Source organism: Garra rufa, chromosome 16 (assembly GCF_049309525.1).
Source record: "Garra rufa chromosome 16, GarRuf1.0, whole genome shotgun sequence".
NCBI classification, from domain to species: Eukaryota; Metazoa; Chordata; class Actinopteri; order Cypriniformes; family Cyprinidae; genus Garra; species Garra rufa.
In genome coordinates, this window is record NC_133376.1 from 26,085,819 (window position 1) to 26,108,705 (window position 22,887).

At 34.8% G+C, this 22,887-nt stretch overlaps 2 protein-coding genes across 2 annotated transcripts; both read left to right on the plus strand.

Moving 5' to 3' along the window:
• The first annotated feature begins 8,591 nt into the window (after positions 1 to 8,591).
• On the plus strand, positions 8,592 to 14,946 carry tspan6 (tetraspanin 6). The gene is made up of 8 exons (XM_073820763.1): positions 8,592 to 8,814; positions 10,267 to 10,455; positions 11,836 to 11,910; positions 12,313 to 12,402; positions 12,521 to 12,682; positions 12,766 to 12,849; positions 13,717 to 13,795; positions 13,917 to 14,946. Exons 1-7 carry the CDS (start codon positions 8,728 to 8,730, stop codon positions 13,783 to 13,785), a joined length of 756 nt encoding a protein of 251 aa, XP_073676864.1. The 5' UTR covers positions 8,592 to 8,727; the 3' UTR covers positions 13,786 to 13,795; positions 13,917 to 14,946.
• Positions 14,947 to 15,440: 494 nt separating this feature from the next.
• mid1ip1l (MID1 interacting protein 1, like) lies at positions 15,441 to 17,395 on the plus strand. Its single transcript, XM_073820667.1, has 2 exons — positions 15,441 to 15,579; positions 16,295 to 17,395. The coding sequence occupies exon 2, from the start codon at positions 16,302 to 16,304 to the stop codon at positions 16,779 to 16,781; it is 480 nt and encodes a 159-aa protein (XP_073676768.1). The 5' UTR covers positions 15,441 to 15,579; positions 16,295 to 16,301; the 3' UTR covers positions 16,782 to 17,395.
• Positions 17,396 to 22,887: the final 5,492 nt, after the last annotated feature.

The following is a 22,887-nucleotide window of genomic DNA, read 5'->3' on the forward strand; positions in this document are numbered from 1 at the left end:
TATAGTCCACAAGAGAAAATAATAGTTTAATTTATAAAAATGACCCCATTCAAAAGTTTACAAACACTTGATTCTTAATACTGTGTTGTTACCTGAACTTTTTCTTTTATTGATAGTTGTTCATGAGTCCCTTGTTTGTCCTGAACAGTTAAACTGTCCGCTGTTCTTCAGAAAAAAATTCTTCAGGTGCCACAAATTCTTTGGTTTCTCTGCATTTTAGTGTATTGGAAACTTTTCCAACAATGACTGTATGATTTTGAGATCCATCTTTTTACACTGAGGACAACTGAGCGACTCATATGCAACTATTACAGAAGGTTCAAATGCTCACTGATGCTTTAGAAGGAAAAAATAATGCACTAACCTCCTGAGACCCTGCGACCTCATATGAGGACATTACATTTTTGCCTCTTGCCACAAAGATAGTCAAATTTGTAAATCTTAGAACAGTTGGCCACATTTAGGGACAGTGCCCCCATCATCTTGTGGTGATATCACAACATTACACCATTGTCAGTGAGAAGAAAATGGCTGGAAAATCAGCAAAAAAGTTCTACACCAGTTTCCGAAAGAAAAATGACCCAGGTAAAAAAACTATTCAAATTTTATGAATGAAACAAATTTATTTATGTACAATACTGTCTGTAGTATCATATGGGGATTCAAATTTGACATATTTTAGTAATAGTAACACTCTAGGACATCAGTAAATGTGAAGCACTCGTTTGAGGACATTGGGACTATATTATGTTATTTATTCTACCATGTGGTTAGCTAAACTTAGGAATATTTAGGTGGAAAGCAAAAGAATTGAAAAACAACATTTGTCTGTGTGTGTGTGTGAGTGTGTGAGCAGAGTAAATCATGGTAAATCACACTTGAAACATGGTAAATCATAGTAAATAATACTACAATATGGTTTATCAAGGTGAATCATGCTAGAATCCTGATAAATCATTCTAGAATGACATCAAAATATGTTATCATTACAGCAAAACTTTCATTGTCAAGAGCAGAACGACTGCTCATGGCAATTGCAGACAACTTGGAGATGGTGGCCTTGAAAAACCCCATTGCAGAGCACAAGGCTATGGTTGCCGAGAGAGCTCAATGCGCTGCAACCTAAGAAAACACATGCAAACAGAAAAAAACAACAACAAATAATAAAAACATCTTCATCAGTTTGACAACACAGGCACTGCAAATCCTCGCAATGCAAACACAAATACGGAAACGCGCTACAAACACAAAAAGCGCGAAAAACACACGAACGTGCTGCAAACAATAAAAAAGCACTGCAAACAAAAAAAAGTGCTGCAAACACACAAACGTGCTGCAAACAATAAAAAATCGCTGCAAACACAAAGCGCTGCAAACACACAAACGTGCTGCAAACAATAAAAAATCGCTGCAAACACACGAACGTGCTGCAAACAATAAAAAAGCGCAGCAAACAAAAAAATGCTGCAAACACAAAAAAGCTGCAAACACAAAAAAACCCGCTGCAAACACAAAAAAGTGCTGCAAACACACAAACGTGCTGCAAACAATAAAAAAGCGCTGCAAACAAAAAAGCGGTGCAAACACAAAGTGTTGCAAACACACGAACGTGCTGCAAACAATAAAAAAGCGCTGCAAACACAAAAAAAAACGCTGCAAACACAAAAAAGTGCTGCAAACACACAAACGTGCTGCAAACAATAAAAAAGCGCTGCAAACAAAAAAGCGGTGCAAACACAAAGTGTTGCAAACACACGAACGTGCTGCAAACAATAAAAAAGCGCTGCAAACACACACAAAAAAAAAAAACGCTGCAAAAACAAAAAAAGTGTTGCAAATAAGATGGAGCACAACGGAAATGTTTCAGGGGGATCTCAAAAAGTGACAAACCCATCTGGGAGCTGATTATTTGTTCAGTGGCTGTTGGTCAGAGCAGAGGTGTTGTCCGTGAAGAACTAAAAGGTAATAAAGATGAACTATCACCTTTTAGTTCACAGACAACACCTCTGCTCTGACCAACAGCCATTCACTTCGCTTTTTTATTTTTTGCAGCACGTTCGTGTGTTTGCAGCGCTTTTTTGTGTTTGCAACGCTTTTTTTTAGTTTGCTGCGCTTTTTTATTATTTGCACCACGTTCATGTGTTTGCAGCGCTTTTTTGTGTTTGCAGCGCGTTTCCATATTTGTGTTTGCATTGCGAGGATTTGCAGCGCCTGTGTTGTCAAACTGATGATGTTTTTTTTTATTTGTTGTCGTTTTTTTTCAGTTTGCATGTGTTTTCTTAGGTTGCAGCGCGTTGAGCTCTCTCGGCCACCGTACAAGGCTGCGCTGGGAAATACCGTGTGCCATGCATTACATGCAATGTGCGTCTGTGCTTGCAAAGTGAACGGAACTGCTTTGCAGCATTTTAACACCGGCCAATAGGGGCTATTCCAGACAGGCTGGAAAGATAGAGGGAGCTAGTTAGAAAAAAAAGTTCAAAGGCTGCTCTGCTGAATTCAACTGTTTTTGGACTGTTACTGTTACAGTTTGCACTTTAGCTTTTTTATTAGCCATGTTTCAGGCTGTTTACATTTTATGTAGGCTATACACTCTGATGTTTACATTTTCAAATAAACTGTGAAAATGTGTCAAATGAACTTTTTTTTTACCAATGGAGTCTATTTGTGTCATACAGTAAGATAGACCTACTGTACTCGTATGAGGACATTCATTTTTGAGAGAACTACTTATTGTATTGAGCTGAAATTTTGAATTTTGACTAATTAGGGCCTTCTGGCCCCAACAGCAAATAATATTTCATAAAGTTATGATAGACCCACTGTCCTCACATGAGGACATCCTTTTATGCAAAAACTACTTCCTGTACAAAAACAAATTTTAGGTATTATGCTTATTAGGTCCTACTTATCCCAAATAGCAAGAACAATTAAAAAATGCACATCAGGCAAACTCTCGGGTCTCAGGAGCCGGGGGTGAAAACTTTTTGAATTTGAATATAAGGGTAAATTTAACTTATTTTGTCTTCTGGGGAACATAGTAAGTATCTTCTGTAGCTTCTGAAGGGCAGTACTAAATGAAAAAAAAAAAGATATTTAGGCAAATTAAGAAAAATGTACATATCTTCAGTTGGTTCAAAAGTTAAATGTAATGTATCGTGTTTCCTTCTGAAGCATCAGTGAGGGTTCAAATACACAAAAATGCTGCAAAACCAAATAATTTGTGGGACCGGAATGATTATTTTGAAGAACAGCAGGCAGTTTAACTGTTCAGGACAAACAAGGGGACTCATGAACAACTATCATTAAAACAGCTGTGGATCATTCAGGTAACAACACAGTATTAAAAATCAAAGGGATGTAAACCTTTGAACAGGATCATATTTATAAATTCATTTTCTCTTGTGGACTATACGTAAATGTATTTTTTGTGAAATATCTTGTTCAGGGCTGCGTTTCCCAAAAGCATCGTAAGCTTAAGTACATCGTAGACCCATTGAAACCAATGGAGCTACGATCAATTTAAGCTTACGATGCTTTTGGGAAACGCAGCCCAGGTCAGTACTAAATAAAAAAAATAACATGTATCTTGTATGATCCCTCATATTTTAGTAAATTAAAGAACATCTTGCAGATTCTGCAAGGTGTATGTAAACTGATATAAACTTCAACTGTATGTTGCTAGTTCAAAAACCCTTTAAACTGTAATAAATTTTTGTCCTCAAAACTTATATTTTTTGCTATATATGGAGTAACCAAAGTGAACACCATAAACACTTGAGATTCATAAGCTACTGGTCAAAACAATAGTTCAATAACTTTTTTTTTATTTTAATATATAATTTATTCCTGTGATGACAACGCTGAATTTTCAGCAGCCATTACTCCAGACTTCAGTTTCATGTGATCCTTCAGAAATCATAATAATATGACGATTTAGAGCTCAGGAAACGTATTATCATCATCAACTGTTGAAAACAGCCGTGCTGCTTATTATTTTTCTGGAAACTGTGAAAATTCAGTGCTGAATAAAACCTTTAAAAAGTTTTAAATGCTAGTGTAACATGCTTTCCACAAAAATATTATGTAGCAAAAACTGTGTTTAACACTGATAATATTACGAATTTGTCCTTGAGCACCACATCAGCGTATATAAATGTAATTTCTGAAGGATCAGTTCTTTTAATTCTAATATTTCACAAAATTATGACATGTTTGATCAAATAAAAGCAGCCTTGCTGAGTGAAGTGGCCATTTTTGTATTTGAAAGGTCTTTTGAGAAATTATTTCTTGCAAGAAGAACTGGTCTACAGTCATTCAAATCAGCTGCAAAGTGTAAAAAAGAAGAAATACCTTAACTCAATATTTATACCTGAATCAAATGCAGATACTTCTATTCCATCCAATCATTCTGCATATTCAACAAATGTGTCCATTTAGGATATCTTACTATTTCCCCTAGATGTGTTTTTATGTATTTAAAGCAAATCAGCTTCTTAGAAGTTAGGATGTATAGGTTCTTTAAAATAGCATTTCTTGTATCACACTTGTTTTGCACCTTTGACCCATGGACTGCTTTTAGTACATAAATACAACTTAAGCACACTGATGAGGCATTTAGAGAAGAAGAAAAAACACTATTTGGAAGAGTAAAGCTAATAATATTAATAATAGTAATAATAATGTCAGGTAAAAAAAAAAAAAAATTCACAGTGAGCATTCCTAAACAATAAACATTTCAAAACTTTTACTAGTAAATTTTTGCCACTTTCCCTTTGTTAAATGCTGCTAAAAATCCTATAATGGGCTGTCTAATATTAGGTTATTATTGTGACAACATGCCCCACATGCGTCACATTAACAGTATAATATATTTTTGTGGCCAATGACGGTGGAAAAATCCAAAAATTGGAAGCCAAGACTTTAAGACTTCATCCATAGATGATTGTGAAGTTCAGAACAAAGAGAGCTCACTGCAGTTTCTCATAAAGTAGCTGCTCACTTCAAAGGATAAATTGCCAGAAAAGCATTGTTTTCTTAATTAACTTTCAATGAACTTAATTAACCATGAAAACCCCAATCACGGACGCAAATTAATCTCTCACACTCTGTCACACATAAAATCTCATGAGGAAAGACATCACACAAAACGACGCAAAGCAGTGGACCCATGAGGCAAGGTATAAAGCAGAGACCTGACGTTATGGTCCTAGAACAGGACAAAATAGGACTCTTGTGCAGTGTATGCATGCCTGAGCGTAAGAAATCAAGAAAGCATGAGAGCAAAAAAGACAGAAAGGACAAAAGAAGGCATTAAGGTCAGTGATTCTACAAAGCAGCTATGGATTTTTAAACTTCCTAAGCCATTTGTGCATACACAAACATTTTCATACACAAACATGCACATACTCAAGGCTCTCTCACTTTGCCATGCCCAAATGTTACAGCCATTAGCGTTGGGTAAAATGGCTGTTAATTTAATTTGTCTGAGTGAAAGAGGACCTCACATAATGTTACATGATACAAACAGAAACAATGAAATACACAAACAATTTGCAATATTGATTGTGCAGCCTTTCCTTTAAGGACATATTTGAAATATATTTTCTGTGTCTGAGAGTAACATTGTAGTGTGTTAACAAACTGCAGTAGCGTTTTGTTTAAATAATGATATATAAATGTGTGGATCAAATCTATAAATGAATGTGTGACTGCATACACATAAGCATACCTACATTCCCCCGCCATTTACATTGTGCCCTTTTCTGACTGTCTGCAGCATGAAGTCTGGTTCGCCATCTCTCTCATGCTCCAATTCCTCCAATAGGAGGTGTTTGGGGACAGAAGCAGACTGCAGTATAAAGATTTAAATGCTAACAAACATTAGCTCACCATTCTGATGCCTTATGTTTACACACCAAAAGCATTCATCCATGGACTTTCAACATGTTCTTACACAGCATTTACCTAACACATAACCAGCATAAACCACTTTCATCTTCAGCATCTGTTGGCTGATGATTACTTCAGTTATCTGATCTCCAGAAGGTGAAAATTGCACCATTCATTCTTTGCTTAGGCTGGACACAGAAGCCAAATGCATCTGGGTGAACAGTTCTGAATAAAACAATTCACTGTTTTAAAATGCCCTGTACAAAACAAGAATAATATTACACAAACTGTTCGAACGTGAACATATGCAAGTAAAAATATTTTTAACTCCACTTGATTGTGTTAAAAGTTCATTCCTCTCTTTTAGCATTGTACAAGCCTTGTATAAATCCTTGCCAATAATTTACCAGAGGTCGTTCACAATTTCATCACTATTATCATAGTATTCCCCCGTTAGTCTTTAACGTTCTGTGTAACATTCTACTACTACACCGTTATTTTTGTTGCAAGCTAAAAATAAACCACTTGTTCGATCTGCTAATAACCCAACCACAGCATGTGAAAAAAATATGCTTAATATGGAAGACTACTACAGGGAATTATAAAAAAAAAGACAAAAGGAAAAGCAAAATCCACCATAAAAAGAACATAATGCAGTTTCACAAAGAACCCACATTTCTGCCCAACCCATAAACAATTAATTTATTTGCACACGTGTTTACTTACGCATGGCGTGGCATATTTACGTCTTTTCTTATAGCGCCATCTTGTGGTGAACAGGACACAGTTGTGGTTAATCTCCCAACCCTGTCAGTGAAGATAATCAAGTTTGTACTTATTCATTCAGAAAGGATTTGGTCTGAACGGGTAATTATTATTATTTTTTATTTTTTTTTTGTCATTATTAACTCACCCGTTCCAAACCTGTGAGACCTTTGTTCATCTTCAGAACACAAATGAAGATATTTTTGATGAAATCTGAGAGCTTTCTGACCCTCCATAGACAGCAACACAACTGCCACGTTCAAGGCACAGAAAGGTAGTAAGGACATTGTTAAAATTGTCTATGTTACATCAGTGGACCAACCTTAATTTTATTAAGGTATGAAACTTTTTGTGCATAAAAACATTTTCTTCTCTTCCATGTCATATATATATATATATATATATATATATATATATATATATATATATATATATATACACACACACACACACACACACACACACACACACTACCAGGCACGTTTTTAAACAGTAAGATTTTTAATGTTTTACAGAAGTTCTTCTGCTCACTATAAGCCTGCATTTATTTGATCCAAAGTACAACAAAAGCAGTAAAATATAAAAATATTTTTACTTTTTAAAATAACTGCTTTCTATGTGAATATATTGTAAAATGTAATTTATTCCTATGATTTCAAAACTGATTTTTTTTAGCATCATTACTCCAGTCACAAGATTTTTCAAAAAAAAAAAAAAAAAACAAAGTTGAAAACAGCAGAGTAGAATTTTTTTTTCAGGTTTCTTTGATGAATAGAAAGTTTAGAAGAACAGCATTTATCTGAAATAAAAATCTTTTCTAACATTATAAATGTCTTTATCATATGTATAATTTTACAAAAGCATTTTGTTTCAAATAAATGCTGATCTTTCTATTCATTAAATAATCCTAAAAAATTTACTCAATGGTTTTAAATATTGACAATAGTAGTAATAATAAATATTTATTGAACAGCAAATCAGCATGTTAGAATGATTTCTGAAGGATCATGTGACACTGAAGACTGGGGTAATAATGATGAAAATGTAGCTTTAATCACAGGAACAAATTACATTTTTTAAATATATTCAAACAGAAAACAGTTATTTTAAATAGTAAAAATAGTTCACAATATTTCTGCTTTTGCTGTATTTTAGATCAAATAAATGCAGGCTTGGTGAGCAGAAAAGATAAAAAAAAACACCAAACTTGTAGTGTGTGTGTGTGTGTGTGTGTGTGTGTGTGTGTGTGTGTGTGTGTGTGTGTGTGTGTGTGTGTGTGTGTGTGTGTGTGTGTGTGTGTGTGTGTGTACCTGGTATTCATCACGTTGTGGGGACCAAATGTCCCCATAAGGATAGGAATACCAGTAGATTTTGACCTTGTGGGGACATTTCTCAGGTCCCCATGAGGAAACAGGCTTATAAATCATGCACAATGAGTTTTTTTGATGAAGTAAAAGTATGCACAATCTCCTGTGAGGGCTAGGTTTAGGTGTAGGGTAGGTGTAGGGCGATAGAAAGTACGGTTTGTACAGTATAAAAACCATTACGCCTATGGAATGTCCCCATAAAACATGTAAACCCAACATGTGTGTGTGTGTGTGTGTGTGTGTGTGTGTGTGTGTGTGTATATATATATATATATATATATATATATATATATATATACATACATATAGATGGACTTTTGAAGCATTCAGATTTTATTTTTATTTTTTTACTATCTAGGCTTTGTTGAGATAAACACAACACAAGATTTAGCTGCAGCACTGTTCTAAACAAAACAATATTTTTTCTCTGTTGTGTATATTTTATAATATTATTTTATAAATATATTTCTTTAATTATTTGTATGTCAATTTTAATGTTATATTTATAGCTTTCCCAGACTAGATCCCCAGTCCTTTATCTTGGTATCAGGACTTCCTGTTGGGAGAGACTCCACAGCACCATCATCACCGTTCAGTTCCCAAACAAACTTTACCAACTCACACTCCAAAACGCAACTTTTCCTCCAGCACCCTACATCGAAAAGTCCCGTCGTCAGTCGGATCCGCTGGGAAAACAAAAGCAGAAATGTCCCCTCCGTCCGCACGGCTGCAAACCAAACCCGTGATAACGTGTCTGAAGACGTTTCTGATCTCGTACAGTCTAATTTTCTGGGTGAGTTTGTGTTTTCATCAGATTTGCTGTTAGCTTTAGGCGGCTATCAGCACAGCTAACTCACTCTAAACAATAGGCTCAGCCAACGAACAGTTCTAACTCTTATATTAATCATAGTTTAGATTTTTAACTACCTATGCTTTCTTTATGTAAAATAAAGTACATGTATAAACTTTATTTAGGTGTTTATTTATCTTCTGATTAGCAAAACTACAGATTTACGTTTTATTGTTACCGGCTTGCGTAAGGATGCGTCGAATAATTTTAGATTTTCCCAGCCATTTAAATATCTATACCAAAAGTATGAAGTGAAATATTAGGATATAGGTTAAAATTTATTCCAGATGAAGAAATACTAAACTTTGCAGCCTTATGTACTTTAGGAAGAATAGTCACAGCTGTTTTGATTCCTGTTCAAATATATTGATCTATATAGATTCAATAAGGAAACGGATATAAACAGTGCATCAAACGTGGCCTAAATGGGTGCGAAGTCCAATGCAGATCCTTTATCTCGACTATTTATTGCTATCCACTGATTTTCAACAGGCAGGGGACAGATGCTCATGTTTATAAAGTGGATAAAAAAAGTAATAGTCCAAGACTAGGAATTATAACCCTGTAATTTAAGATTGTCAGAAAAACAAAAATGTATTATAAATTATACTATAATCTACTATAATTATATCCATCTTTATCTACATACATTCATTTAACTTATATATGCTATATAGTAAATCTCAACTGTATGATTAGTGTCACAAAATGTAAACTATATTATCATCAAGCTCTAATCTACTAAATGCAACTATAAGACATGAGGTACACAACCAGTCAAAAGTTTTTGAACAGCAACATTTTTTTAAATGTTTTTTAAAGAAAATTCAAAATACATAGCAGCAAACCTTTATATTAGAATGATTTCTGAAGGATCATGAGACTGGAGTAATGATGCTGAGAATTCAGCTTTAAAATATCACAGGAACAGATTAAATTTTAAAATGGATAAAACAGTTATTTATGGTGAATGTATTTCAAAATTGTACAGTTTTTGCTGTACTTTGGATCAAATAAATGCAGGATTGGTTAGCAGAAGAGACTTTAAAAAACATTAAAAATCTTACTTTTCAAAAACTATTGACTAGTAGTGTATATTAAGATATTATAAACACTAACATCAACAATGTGTGAAAAGCACTACACAAAAAGACTTGACTTAGCTTGGCCAGTTTCTAAATAGGTCAAAGCTTATTGCTCACAAGTTGTCTGGGAACTTGAGCATTTCCAGATTTCCCTGTTTTCTCTAAACTGGAGTTTTGAAGCTGAAGTGTAATTACACGGTCTGCAAGGGTAGTATTATGAATGGGGATGGGCAAGACACAGTGCTATAATCTCTCAGGCAAATCCATAAACTTATCGAACATGTCTGAGAGTCTTTACCTTTTCTTGTAGTTCACAGGAGTGATCTTGTTGGCTGTTGGAGTATGGGGAAAGGTTAATTTGGAGTTCGACCTCCTCCTGAATTCAGACAAGGGCACCAATGCACCATATGTCCTTATTGGGACCGGAGCCATCATTATCATCTTCGGGTTGTTCGGTTGCTTCGCGACCTGCCGTGGAAGTCCATGGATGCTGAAGCTGGTGAGTTCTAGAGCTGTCATAATATTTTTGAAATGAGAGTGATTAAAATGTATAAATGTATGAGTAGTTACAGCTCATTCTATGAATATGGTACACTTAGAATACTTATGTCCTATAAGAAAGAAAGAAAAAAGAAATGAAAAGCACAGATCCTCTTATATGAGACAAAACTGACCTATCATAAAAAGCTGCTAGTTTGCATTTGATGTCCCCTTAAAAAAAAAAAAGTAATTTCAGCCTTCGACCCTGTTACAAAAGTACAAAAAAATTATTTACACTACCAGTCAACATTTTTTTTAACTGTAAGATTTTTTTTAAATGTTTTTTTTTTTTTTTAAGAAGTCTCTTCGGCTCACCACCAAGCCGGCATTTATTTGATCCAAAGTACAGCAAAAACAGTAAAATGTAGAAATATTTTTACTATTTGAAATAATTGTCTTAGCGTCATTACTCCAGTCACATGATCCTTCAGAAATAATTCAAATATTCTGATTTGCTGCTCAAAAACATGTATTATTATTATTGTTGAAAACAGCTGAGTAGATTTTTTCAGGTTTCTTTGATTAATAGAGAATTCAGAAGAACAGCATTTATCTAAAATAGAAATCTTTTGTAACATTATAAATGTCTTTATCATCACTTCTGATCAATTTAAAGCATCCTTGCTAAATAAAAGTATTAATTTCTATAATATTTTTCCCCAAAAATAAAAATTATACTGACTCCAAGCTTTTGAATGGTGTAGTGTATAATGTTACAAAAGCTTTTTCAATTAAATGCTTATCTTTGAATCTTTCTATTCATCAAAGAAACCTGAAAAATGTACTTATATGTTTGAAATATTGATAATAATAAAAAAAATGCTTCTTGAACAGTAAATCAGCATATTAGAATGATTTCTGAAGAATCATGTGACACTGAAGGCTGGAGTGTTGATACTGAAAATTTAGCTTTGATCACAGGAATAAATTATATTTACATTTCAGACTTCTTTAAAAAAAAACATTAAAAATCTTGTAACTGGTAGTGTATGAGAAGGCTTATTAGTACTTACAGACCAACATTTTGTCTCATACTACTGCGTGACAGCTTAATTTAATGGTTTTGTCTACACTGTATATTTTATCTTTATAGATTTTGTCAGTTTAACATTGGTTAGAGTTGCAAAAAATTTAAGCCTCATATAAAATAAATAGAAAGTAAACTGGCTCATATAATTTTTAGTTTGATCTCATATGGATGATAATCATTTCTGAATTTTTTGAATATTTTAAGATTTCCAGCCTTATTTTGTACCCTATTTGCTGAAATGTCATTATGCTCTGAACATTTTTTGTTGAATTGTTTTTAAGCATTTTCTCTTTTCCCCCTCCTTTGTAGTATGCTATGTTCCTGACGCTTGTGTTCTTAGCTGAACTCGTGGCAGGTATATCCGGCTTTATTTTCAGACATGAGGTAATTAAATTTTTCTTTTTTTTTACTTTACAGTATCCACCTTTTTTTTCAATGCGTAAGTTTATGAGTAAAACTTCCGGTTCGTTAGACGCTATAGAGAAATAACGAGAAGAATAACAACATGGGGTAAACAAAACTGTTTGCACTACAAACCATTGTGTTCATAATTAAGACAATACATTAAAATAATACGGCAAGACACAAATTTGCAATATCCAGCAGCAAAACGAGCTGTTTTGTACAGCTAAAAATAGCTGGACGTGGATGAGACCGAAAGGAAAACCCATAAAAGTTAGAAATGGCTGTGCATATTCTTACGTGTAGAAAAAGGTGGATACATACAGTATTTCATACACTATTTGCTGTCTACAGCCAATTAATGTTTTCACTTTTTTTTACTAGATTAAACAAGTGCTACAAGGTGTCTATAACAAAGCTGAAACAGTCTACACTGGAAAGGGTGACGAAGATCTAGACAGAATCCAGAGAACAGTAAGTGTTTTTTGTTTTTTTGTGTGAGCAGTACAAAACATTAGGATTACATCCAACTTCACTTATCTGCTTAAATGTTATTTTGAGGAATGTAATTTATTTATTTTGTCATTTTTAGCTGCAATGCTGTGGAGAGAAGAACTACACCAGCTGGGCAAACACAGAATACTTCAAAAATGAGGGCATCCCCACAAGCTGCTGTAACATGACTGCTGGTGTAAACTGCACATCTGCAGAACTTAGAGATCTTAACAAGGCTGCATCGGTGGTATATCAACGGGTAAGAACTCTGCTGTTTCTGAACACTGAATCACAAAACTTAATTGTAATTCTTGATTTAAAAAATAAATCCTCCTTTTATAGGGCTGTTTCTCCCTAATGACTACAACGATGGAAGCCAATCTTGGAATTATTGCTGGAATTTCTTTTGGAATTGCATTCTTCCAGGTACCCGTCATATCATTTAAATGTACACTACTAGTTAAAAGTTTTTGACCAGTAAGGTTTTACATGTTTTTAAAGTCGTCTCTTCATTCAGCATTTATTTTATCTAAAATACAGCAAAAACGGTAATATTGTAAAATATTTTTACGTTTTAAAATTGCTGTGTTCTATTTGAATATATTTTAAATGTAATTTATTCCTGTGATCAAAGCTAAGTTTTCAGCATTATTACTCCAGTCCTCAGTGTCACATGATCCTTCAGAAATCATTCTAATCTGTATATGTCTTCATGAAAAAAAAAATGGTACATTTGAGTTTTGTTTTTTTTTCCAAGATTCTTTAATGAATAGAAAAATCCAAAGATCAGCATTTGTCTGAAATGAAAAGTTTTTGTAACATTATACACTATAGTATACCATTCAAAAGCTTGGAGTCTGTAATTTTTTTTTTTTTTTTTTTTTTTTTGGAAAAGAATTTATAGAAATTAATACTTTTATTTAGCAAGGATGCTGTAAATTGATCAATTGAAGTGATAAAGACATTTATAATGTCTATTTCAGATAAATGCTGTTTTCAACAATAATAAATGTTTTTTGAGCAGCAAATCAGAATATTAGAATGATTTCTTAAGGATCATGTGACCTAAGTAATGATGCTAAAAATTCAGCTTTGAAATCACAGGAATAAATTACATTTTAAAATATATTCAAATAGGAAACAGTTATTTAAAATGCTGTACTTCAAATCAAATAAATGCAGGCTTGGTGAGCAGAAGAGACTTCTTTAAAAAAAACATTAAAAGTCTGGTAGTTTATCTAGTCTGTAATGCATCTAATAATATGTTTAATTGTCCATTTAATTCCTCATTAGCTCATTGGGATATTCCTGGCATGCTGTCTGTCTCGCTATATCACCAACAACCAATATGAGATGGTGTAGTGATCCACCGGTATATTTTCTTTCTCTTCCCTTTAGGCTATTTACTTTAAAATGGCATCATTTTAAATGTTATTTAATGATTATCCTTACTGTCTTACTGAGTTCTTACTGTCACTTCTCTCTGATTACAGGGTATCGACTGGAGGCCTGAACCTGACAAAAAAAGGGAAACCATTTAGTTTCAGTGTTTTGTATGTGTGCCTTAGCTAAACATTTCATTTTAGAGAATTTCTGACTGCTTTTTAAAGAATATTTCTTGTTGGTAACTACATTGAGGAACCCCTTTAAAGGGATATGTTAATTTTGCATTCATTTTGCCAGAGTGTAAATATAACAGTGATTAGATATACAGAGGTTTGTAGAAAGTGCATGTGTTTAAGCCAGTGTTAAACCAAGAACCAGTTATGCAGTAAACCGTGTACTGCACACCTTGACTTTTGTTTAATTGGAATTAACACGAGCTAAAACTATGCATCTAGTAAAAACAGTAGTACAATTACTTGCATGCAAACTAAAGTTCAAATGTTTTTGAAAATGTCTTGACAATAATTTGAGAAATTTAAGATGTTATTCACTCAACATGTTACATAAGAAGTTCTGTTTATGTCACCAGCAGTTGCAGTTCATTTTCAAGAACTAGTTTTAATACATGCATGTTCATTTCCATTTGGATTGCTTCTGTGAAAATGTTTGTTTTTTGGAATTTCTCTGCAGTCTTTATTAATGTAGCAGCTATAGTGTTATATGTAATGGTGGTGATGTGCCAAAGAGAAAATTTGTGATGTCTCTTACAAAATGTGAAATCTCTTGTCACCCAAGTTGATCAGGTAATAATATTTAACATGTACATACAAAGTTACAAACATCACTATTATCTATACAGGGGTTGAGCAGTATTTAAAAACATCCTTGAGTTTGTAAAGTGTAATCGGGTGATGTATAATCCAGATTACTTTTAAAACTATAATTCTTTTCACTTATCACTCCAGCATTATCATACTGATTATTTTTTTATCGTAAGATAAAACCACCCTCTGCTGTCAGCATATTGGTTTACTTTCGGGGCATGTACACTTTTATATCTTTGTAAGACAAACTGTCAACAGCCTGTTCTTTGTGTGCAAACTGTAAAATGAATAGGAAATAAACTGTTTTATATGAGCATAGGCTTCAGACGTAGAACCACAAGATGGCGCTATCTGTTTATTTATATCATACTTTGAAATCTGGGTAAGAACTCGTCTACAATGGCGAAGTGGGCCATTTGGGACAAGCATATAAAGAAATAACGTTAGTATTACTATCTGTAATAATTAAACATCGCAATTGCTGTTCTTAAATGTTTAAAATCAACCATTATTGACATATACGACACTGAATGACCATAGAATTACTATTAAAAAAATAGTAGCTAGTTTGTAGGTTACAACTATTTCTTTGATCACTACTAGAAAGAGCTCATATGTAAACACTAAAATCGATAACTGCGTTAGAAGTGAAGAGAAAATGTCATCATTTACCCACCCTCATGAGAAGCGACAGACATGGATGCGGATGAAATGCTGTAGCGCGATTGGTCCGAACGCCTGTCAATCATTCGCAGCTCTGTACCCCATTGGATATGACCCGCCCCCGCCTGACGTCAACAGTATAAATGTCGGTCCTCGGTTGAACCCACAGAAGAAGGGAACATTCTTCTCAGTTTGAGCGGTTAAAAAGCTTCGTGGCTTCGGAAATCCTTTTTAGGTTCTCTTTCGGTTATTCCGTTCCAGTCCGGTAAACCGTTGCATCCAGGTTAGTCATTTGCATCTTTTTTGAGATTCATTCCGCTATCATTGCGCTATCATTGCAAGGCCAGGCGAAGCGTTATTTGTGTATAAACGTGCAACGGAAGGTTCTGTAGCGTTGCGTCCTGTGTGTTCATTAGTTTAATATCTGAAAGTTATTAGCGTTTAAGTTTTATCTTAAACATCGTTTAATATTGATTTTGTTTTAAGGAGACAATACAATGTATTTATCTCTATTAGCGATGCGATGAACTAAGGCGTTCTCTAATTCTTTAGCGATAATAATAATTATGATTTGCTTATAAATCTGTCATTTTGGTTGATCCTTTAGTGGCTCAGTTAAACCGCTTAAAAACCAGACCGAACGTGTCGCACTGAATCTAAAGTGGTAACGTTACAATGAACTCATTGAACCGAGAAATCGCGGTGTAGGCTTCATCAAATGGCGGTTTATTAAAACATGAGAAATTTGATGTTTAAAAGAGTTTAATTTCAAAATCATTGCTGTAGCGTCTGATTTAGAACATGTGGAATTGCAATAAACACCCTTACATGTGCCAACAAATGACTATTTGAAGGTTTTACAACATGTAATGTGCACTGCCAGGGTAGACTTTGAGACATCTTAAAAGAAATCTCACTCTTTATGATGATTCTAGTTCCCCTTGTTGCAAGAGATCCAAGTCTAAAAGCCTTTTTGCATTGCTATTCTGTAATTTCAGCTTTGCCATGATGCAACTCAGCAATGAGACACAATGCAACAAGCACTCACTGCTCAACGTCATGAACCGGTTCATGGCCGCTGCCAACAACATGGACGAGACCATCATGGTGCCAAGCTTACTGCGGGACGTGCCTCTGGAGGATCAGGACAGCCAAGCCTCTGTTAGTCACAATAACAACGAGCTCTCTTTCCCTAGCAAACAGAGGGACATGTATGAGCACTACCTGCTGTTAAAGTCCATCAAGAACGACATGGAGTGGGGCCTGCTGAAGAGGGAGATGGGCGGCAGCTTTTTAGAGATGGCGGTGAAGCACGAAGAGCCGCAGGTGAACGGAGACGCTGCGGAGGAGGGCGTTGACCTGGAGGGCCAGTTCCACTACCACCTCCATGGACTGTTTGCGGTTCTCTCCAAGCTCACGGTCCAGGCTGACCATCTCACTAATCGTTACAAGAGGGAAATTGGCGGAGGTAGCCTGTTGCGATAGGATTGATTCGTTTAGAACTTAAAATGAACTATTGAACTTTTGGATTGGGTGGACCTAAAGGGCTTTAGATTCCCCTCTGCCATCAAAAAAAGGGTTTCTTGCCCAAATCAGTTGTCCTGTAGGGCCTGTCTTGAGGATATCTGGTGCTTTCAGGACGTTTCCCCTTATCTAGTCATTAAAGGGCTGTGAGAATTAATGAGGTTTTAAAACTGACCATTCAGCAGCGTGCATCTATTCCAGTTAGGCTCTAGTTTTGGGTTGGTTTTAAATCTATATGCCAGGTCAGAAAGCCCTTGACATGTCATTTGATGCTGTAGAAGAATGTGGATGCTGGTAATCCAGTTCTTTCTATTAGCCAGCCAATGCCTTTTAATGAGGGGATTTTTATGTATTAAATGCTGCTCTTGTGCACTTGTCCATATGAAATGGCGTGCCTTCTGTTTTCATTTCCCACTTGTGCTGTTCAAGTATGTGTGCTTGTCATGCATTGTATCCATTTGAACAGGGCCCATATGAGTCTGTAATGCCACTTTTTGGTTTGTCCTAAAAGATTTCACGTTTTATATTGTGCTGTAATATAGTGACTTATTAAATAAAGCATTAACTTAACTCTGTCTTCCTCCTGAGAATTGCCTTTCATTTCCTCTCAAGTGCAATAAGATGCCAACATTTACCAGAGGGCTGGGTCGAATGTCTAATCCTGAATGGAGCTAGTGAGTATCTGCTAATCTAGTTTCGTAAGGGCTGTGTCTCTTGCATTGTGGGTGAGGAATGTTTTGCAAAGGCAAGTTTGAGCTTGACTTTCATTAGTGTTTTCATGCTACCAACGTTTTAAAGTGACAGTTCACTTGGGGATAAAAAAAAAAAAATTAAATGTCATTCCAGATCTGTATGACTCTATTCTGCAGCATAAGATGTTTTCAAGTATGTTGGTATAACCTTTTCATTACAGAATGATGAGACATTTTCCACAATCTCTTTAAATTGTTCTCCATTCCAAATGGTGTTTTAAAGCAGCTGGTCAAACCAAAAATTGTCATTCCAAATCTGTTGATGGTAGAACTTAAATTTTTTTTGAAGAATTTTGGCAAACAACATTTTTCCATCTAAAACCAGTGTTTTAAATGATTAATGCAAGCAGCTCTGACAATCTGATTCGCTAGAATGATTTAGACTTTCCCACTCTTAAGAAATAGAGGGAGACTGGTTTGATTAGAACAAAGTGGTTCACTTAAATGAGTCAAGGCTTTCCAACTCCATGTAAGTGAAAGAGAGGGAACTGGTTCGTTTAGACCGAAGCCATTCATTTGAATGAATCAGACTCTCCAACTCTGTAAAAGGGAGATATTTGTTTAAAATGAAGTGGTTCGCTTGAATGAATCAAGACTTTCTGACTCCACGTAAGAGAAAGAGGGAGACTGGTTCGTTTAAAACGAAAAGATTTGCCAGCCTGAATTTGAGGCTTTCCGACTTCCCGTAAGAGAAAGAGGGAGACTGTTTCATTTGCAATTAATTAAGCCATTAGCCTGAATGAATCGAGGCTTTCCTGACTCCACATAAGAAAGTGGGAGGCAGGTTTGTTTAAAACGAGGTGATTCATCAGAATTAATCAAGGCTCTCCGACTTGATTTAAGAGAATGAGGGAGACTGGTTTGTTTAGAACGAAACGATTCACCCAAGTGAATCGAGGCTCTCCGACTCGACATAAAAGAACGAGGGAGACGGGTTCGTTTAGAAAGAAGCGATTCACTTAAATGAATCAAGACTTTCCAACTCCACATAAGAGAAAGAGGGAGACAGGTTTGTTTAGAAGGAAGTGGTTCACTTTTCTGTTCCCACTGACTTCCATTAAATGGACAAAATATACAGTAAACTGTGTGATCACTCATGAGTGTTTCTTTGGAATTAAGAAAGTCAGATTTGGAACATTGTGTGGGTAAGTAAATTTACATTTTTAATCAAAATATCCCTTCAACTCCCGTTAAACAAGATAAGCACCGGCTGAAACCGGTGTTTTAAATGATAACGCAGGCAGTTCCATAAGACATGACATCATTCTTATCAAATATAGTGGTACAAAGTGTATTAGACCCATAAAAAGTGTCTGGTTAAGATTATCATTTCATGACCTTTTGATCTAATTAGGTATATACAGTCTGTTAAGATACTGAGATTTAATGTTCAGTTCTGCAGCATTGTGAGTGTTTGAAACTTCAGTTTCAAAAGATAGTGTTTAGAGGAAAATATTTTGGTTTTATTTTTGCATTTCCCCAGCAAATCTAGCACGCATTTTAAAATCCCATTTTCATTCTGTGTGATTAAATATGGATAATGTTTGAAAATGGAAACCCTTTCACCTTTCCTAACCAAAGTGTTTCACATCTTCCACATACTAAATGTTCAGTGAACCTTGAACAATACAACTCTAGCCGTTCGCAATTGTGGTAACACCCAGTCTTTGAAGTAATCTAGGTGGGTGAACACAAAAAATAAGCAAAAGCACACGTGAGAATCACAGTATAGCAAATATCAAAATGTCTGCTTTGGCTACAGAGGAGAATTAAGGTATATCAGACCAGTGCAGTCCAACCATCTGTCCATTGAAGTGAAATAGGTCAGCGTGAGGCACGCGAACTGGGCTAGGCGGTCAAAGGAACAAATCTGCATAACATATAAACCAGCAACTATGAGGATTTGCAGCTGATTTAAAATGAAATTTTAAAGCTTGAACCAAAATGTAGCACAGATTAGACATTAAAAGCAAGCTATTTATGTTGTTTATTTCTCCCAGAAAGCACCTATGCCTCTACTAGAGAATGTAAAGATTATTATCCATAGGCAAATGTTATCAGTAGGTTAAGCTACATCTTCTTGTATCTCTGGATTCCTCTGAGACCTATAAACAGTGACTGTGCAACTGTGACAGACTGGCATGAGGATAAACCATCATAAATCATAAAGGGAGTCATAAAAGCATAAATCAGTTTCAAAATGTTTGGCTGGTTCAGCTCTTTCCTATGCCATGGTGCATTGAGCGACTACGTGATCAAGCAATCTAGACTTGGCCGGGCACATCCAGTCTGCTGGATGACATCTAACAGCTGCCCTTTACGTGCTCCCGTACATCTTGGCACCCGCAAGGGAGCGTTGCTAAACGAATGCAATGCCGGTGACTGGCATACACGGGTGAGACGTGGATGAATGTTTCATGCACTCTGACTATAATCATCATGGGTCAAGCTAATTTTAAAACACAGTGGTTTCCTTAAAATGAATGAATGACAACCAAAAACAGCAAAAAATGAATTAGCGATCAAACTAATACACATTTGCTGCAACATCTCCCCATTGAATTCGTGTTTACTCAATAATACATACACATTAAACATATAAGAGAAAAATGCTTAAACAAGAACTAAAAAGACCAATAAAAACACATGAGAATGTATTCAACAATATTAGGGAAGCTACAGTAAGTTATTGAAAAAGTGGTAGCTACACTACAAACAAATATTTTAGTTTCTTGCAGCAATTTTTATTATTAAAAAATTAAATAAATGAATAAATAAAACATCCTCAACTCATTACTGAGTCGAAAACATAATACATAACACAGGCAAGAAATCAAGTGAGTTCATTCATAAAATCTACTCATTTAAACAACTAGAACAATTCGATTCCCTAGAATGAATCACTTTCCCACTTTTAATGAGAGAAAAATGAGATGTTTGTTTAGAATGAAGCGTTTTACTGGAATGAATCAGACTTTCCAATTTTTCAATGAAGCAATTCACTAGAGTGAATCAGATTTTAAACTCTACATAAGAGAAAAGGGAAGGTTCATTTAGAATGATGTGATTTGCTGATGAATCAGACTTCAAACTCTACATTAAAGAAAGAGGAAGATAGGTTCATTTAAAATGAATCAATATAGAATGAATCAGACTTTCCAAATCTACATAAACTAAGTTAGAATGAAGTGATTCCTTCTAGAAAGGGAGACAGATTCATTTAGAATGAAGCGATTCACTAGAACAAATCCGACTTTCCAACTCTATATGAGAAAGAGGGAGACAGATTCATTTAGAATGAAGCGATTTACTAGCATGAATCAGACTTTCCAAATCTACATAAAAGAAAGAAAGAGATTGATTAAGTTAGAACGAAGTGATTCATTTGAGAAAGAGGGAGATCATTTAGAATAAAGCAATTCACTAGAATGAATCAGACTTTTCAACTCTACGTGAGAGAAAGAGGGAGATGGGTTTGTTTAGAATGAAGCAATTCACTAGAATGAATCAGACTTTCCAACTCTACGTGAGAGAAAGAAGTAGATAGGTTTATTTACGATGAGGCGATTCACTAGAATGAATCAGACTTTCCAACTCTACATAAGAGAAAGAAGTAGATAGGTTCGTTTAAAATGGTAGGTTCATTTAGAATGAAGTGATTCACTAGAATGAATCAGACTTTCCAACTCTACATAAGAGAAAGAAGTAGATAGGTTCTTTTAGAATAAAGTGATTCACTGAAATGAATCAGACTTTCCAACTCTACATAAAAGGGAGATATTTAGGGTTTATTTAGAACAAAGTGATTCATTCGAGAAAGAGGGTGATAGGTTAATTTAGAATTAAGCAATTTATTGGAATGAATCAGACTTTCCAACTCCACATAAGAGAAAGAAGTTGATAGGTTCGTTTAAAATGGTAGGTTCATTTAGAATGAAGTGATTCACTAGAATGAATCAGACTTTCCAACTCTACATAAGAGAAAGAAGTTGATAGGTTCGTTTAGAATGATAGGTTCATTTAGAACGAATTGATTCATTTGAGAAAGAGGGAGATAGGTTAATTTAGAATGAAACGATTTACTAGAATGAATCAGACTTTCCAGCTCTATATAAGAGAGAAGAGAGAGATAGGTTCGTTTAGAATGAAGCGGTTCACTGGAATGAATCAAACATTCCAACGAGAACCGTTTAGGAAGAAACGATTTATTAAGATTAAATACTGTATATGAGGAGCGAGAGAGAGAACCAATTGGGTGCAACGAAGCAGACTTGTAACTGGAACACATAAGAGAGAGAACTATTTGAGAACTGATTCACTGGAATGAATCAACTTGGCCATACATGGGCGAGAGTATCATTTAGGATGAACCAATTCAATTGACTGAATCTTGTAATTGGTACACATAGAAGAGAAGGCTGTTTGTGATAAACCAATAGACTAGAATACAGGATGAGGATGACCAATTTACTATAATGAATCAGACTTGGTGCTGTGTAGAGCCATTTAGGATGAACCGATTCCGTGGTATGAATCATTAATCATAACAGTTTTAGTGAAAAACATAGTTAAGTTACTAGCGTCACTAGACTATTATGGTCCTAAGTAATTTCTTAATGTATTTTAGTATAATGTTGGTTGGCTGACAGCTGTTAGTGATGCTATGGTGAGATGATCAGCTGGTTTGGGTAAGGAGATGCTCACCCCACTCAGCTTCACAATACTAGGCCTTGTGTTGTATAATGAGAGCCTGTGTGCTCCATCAGCATTACCAATCTGTCTTTGTACGACCTCTCCGTGCTAGAGCCCGAGCTTTCACACCACCCACTGGGAACGGAAGTCAGCAAGTGATATATGTCTCATGGTTCTGTTTTTCATTGTGATTTTTAGGAGGTGCATGCTAGTGGCTTGTGTGGCAATTTCCCTTGTGTCCGCAAAACACATGTCTCTCAAAGAGCAATGGAGACATGATTGCATAAAAATGCAATAAAGCAATCGTTCCTTTTTTATTGCGCCCTGTTTCTTAAGTCAATTTAAAATCAAAGTTGGTAGAGAAACTATATATTTATGTTTATATTTCCATATATTATTTACTTATATATTTTTTAATAATATAATATAATATAATAATAATTTTTAAATTTATAATCTATTTTTATTTTATTGTATATTTTATTAATTTAATTTTAATTTAATTTATTTTAATCTTATTGTATTTTTAAATCTATTTATTCTAATTCAGTGTAAAAATTTAATGTAATGTTGTAGATGTAAATCTTATAGATGATAATTAATTTATTATTTCAAACTCCATA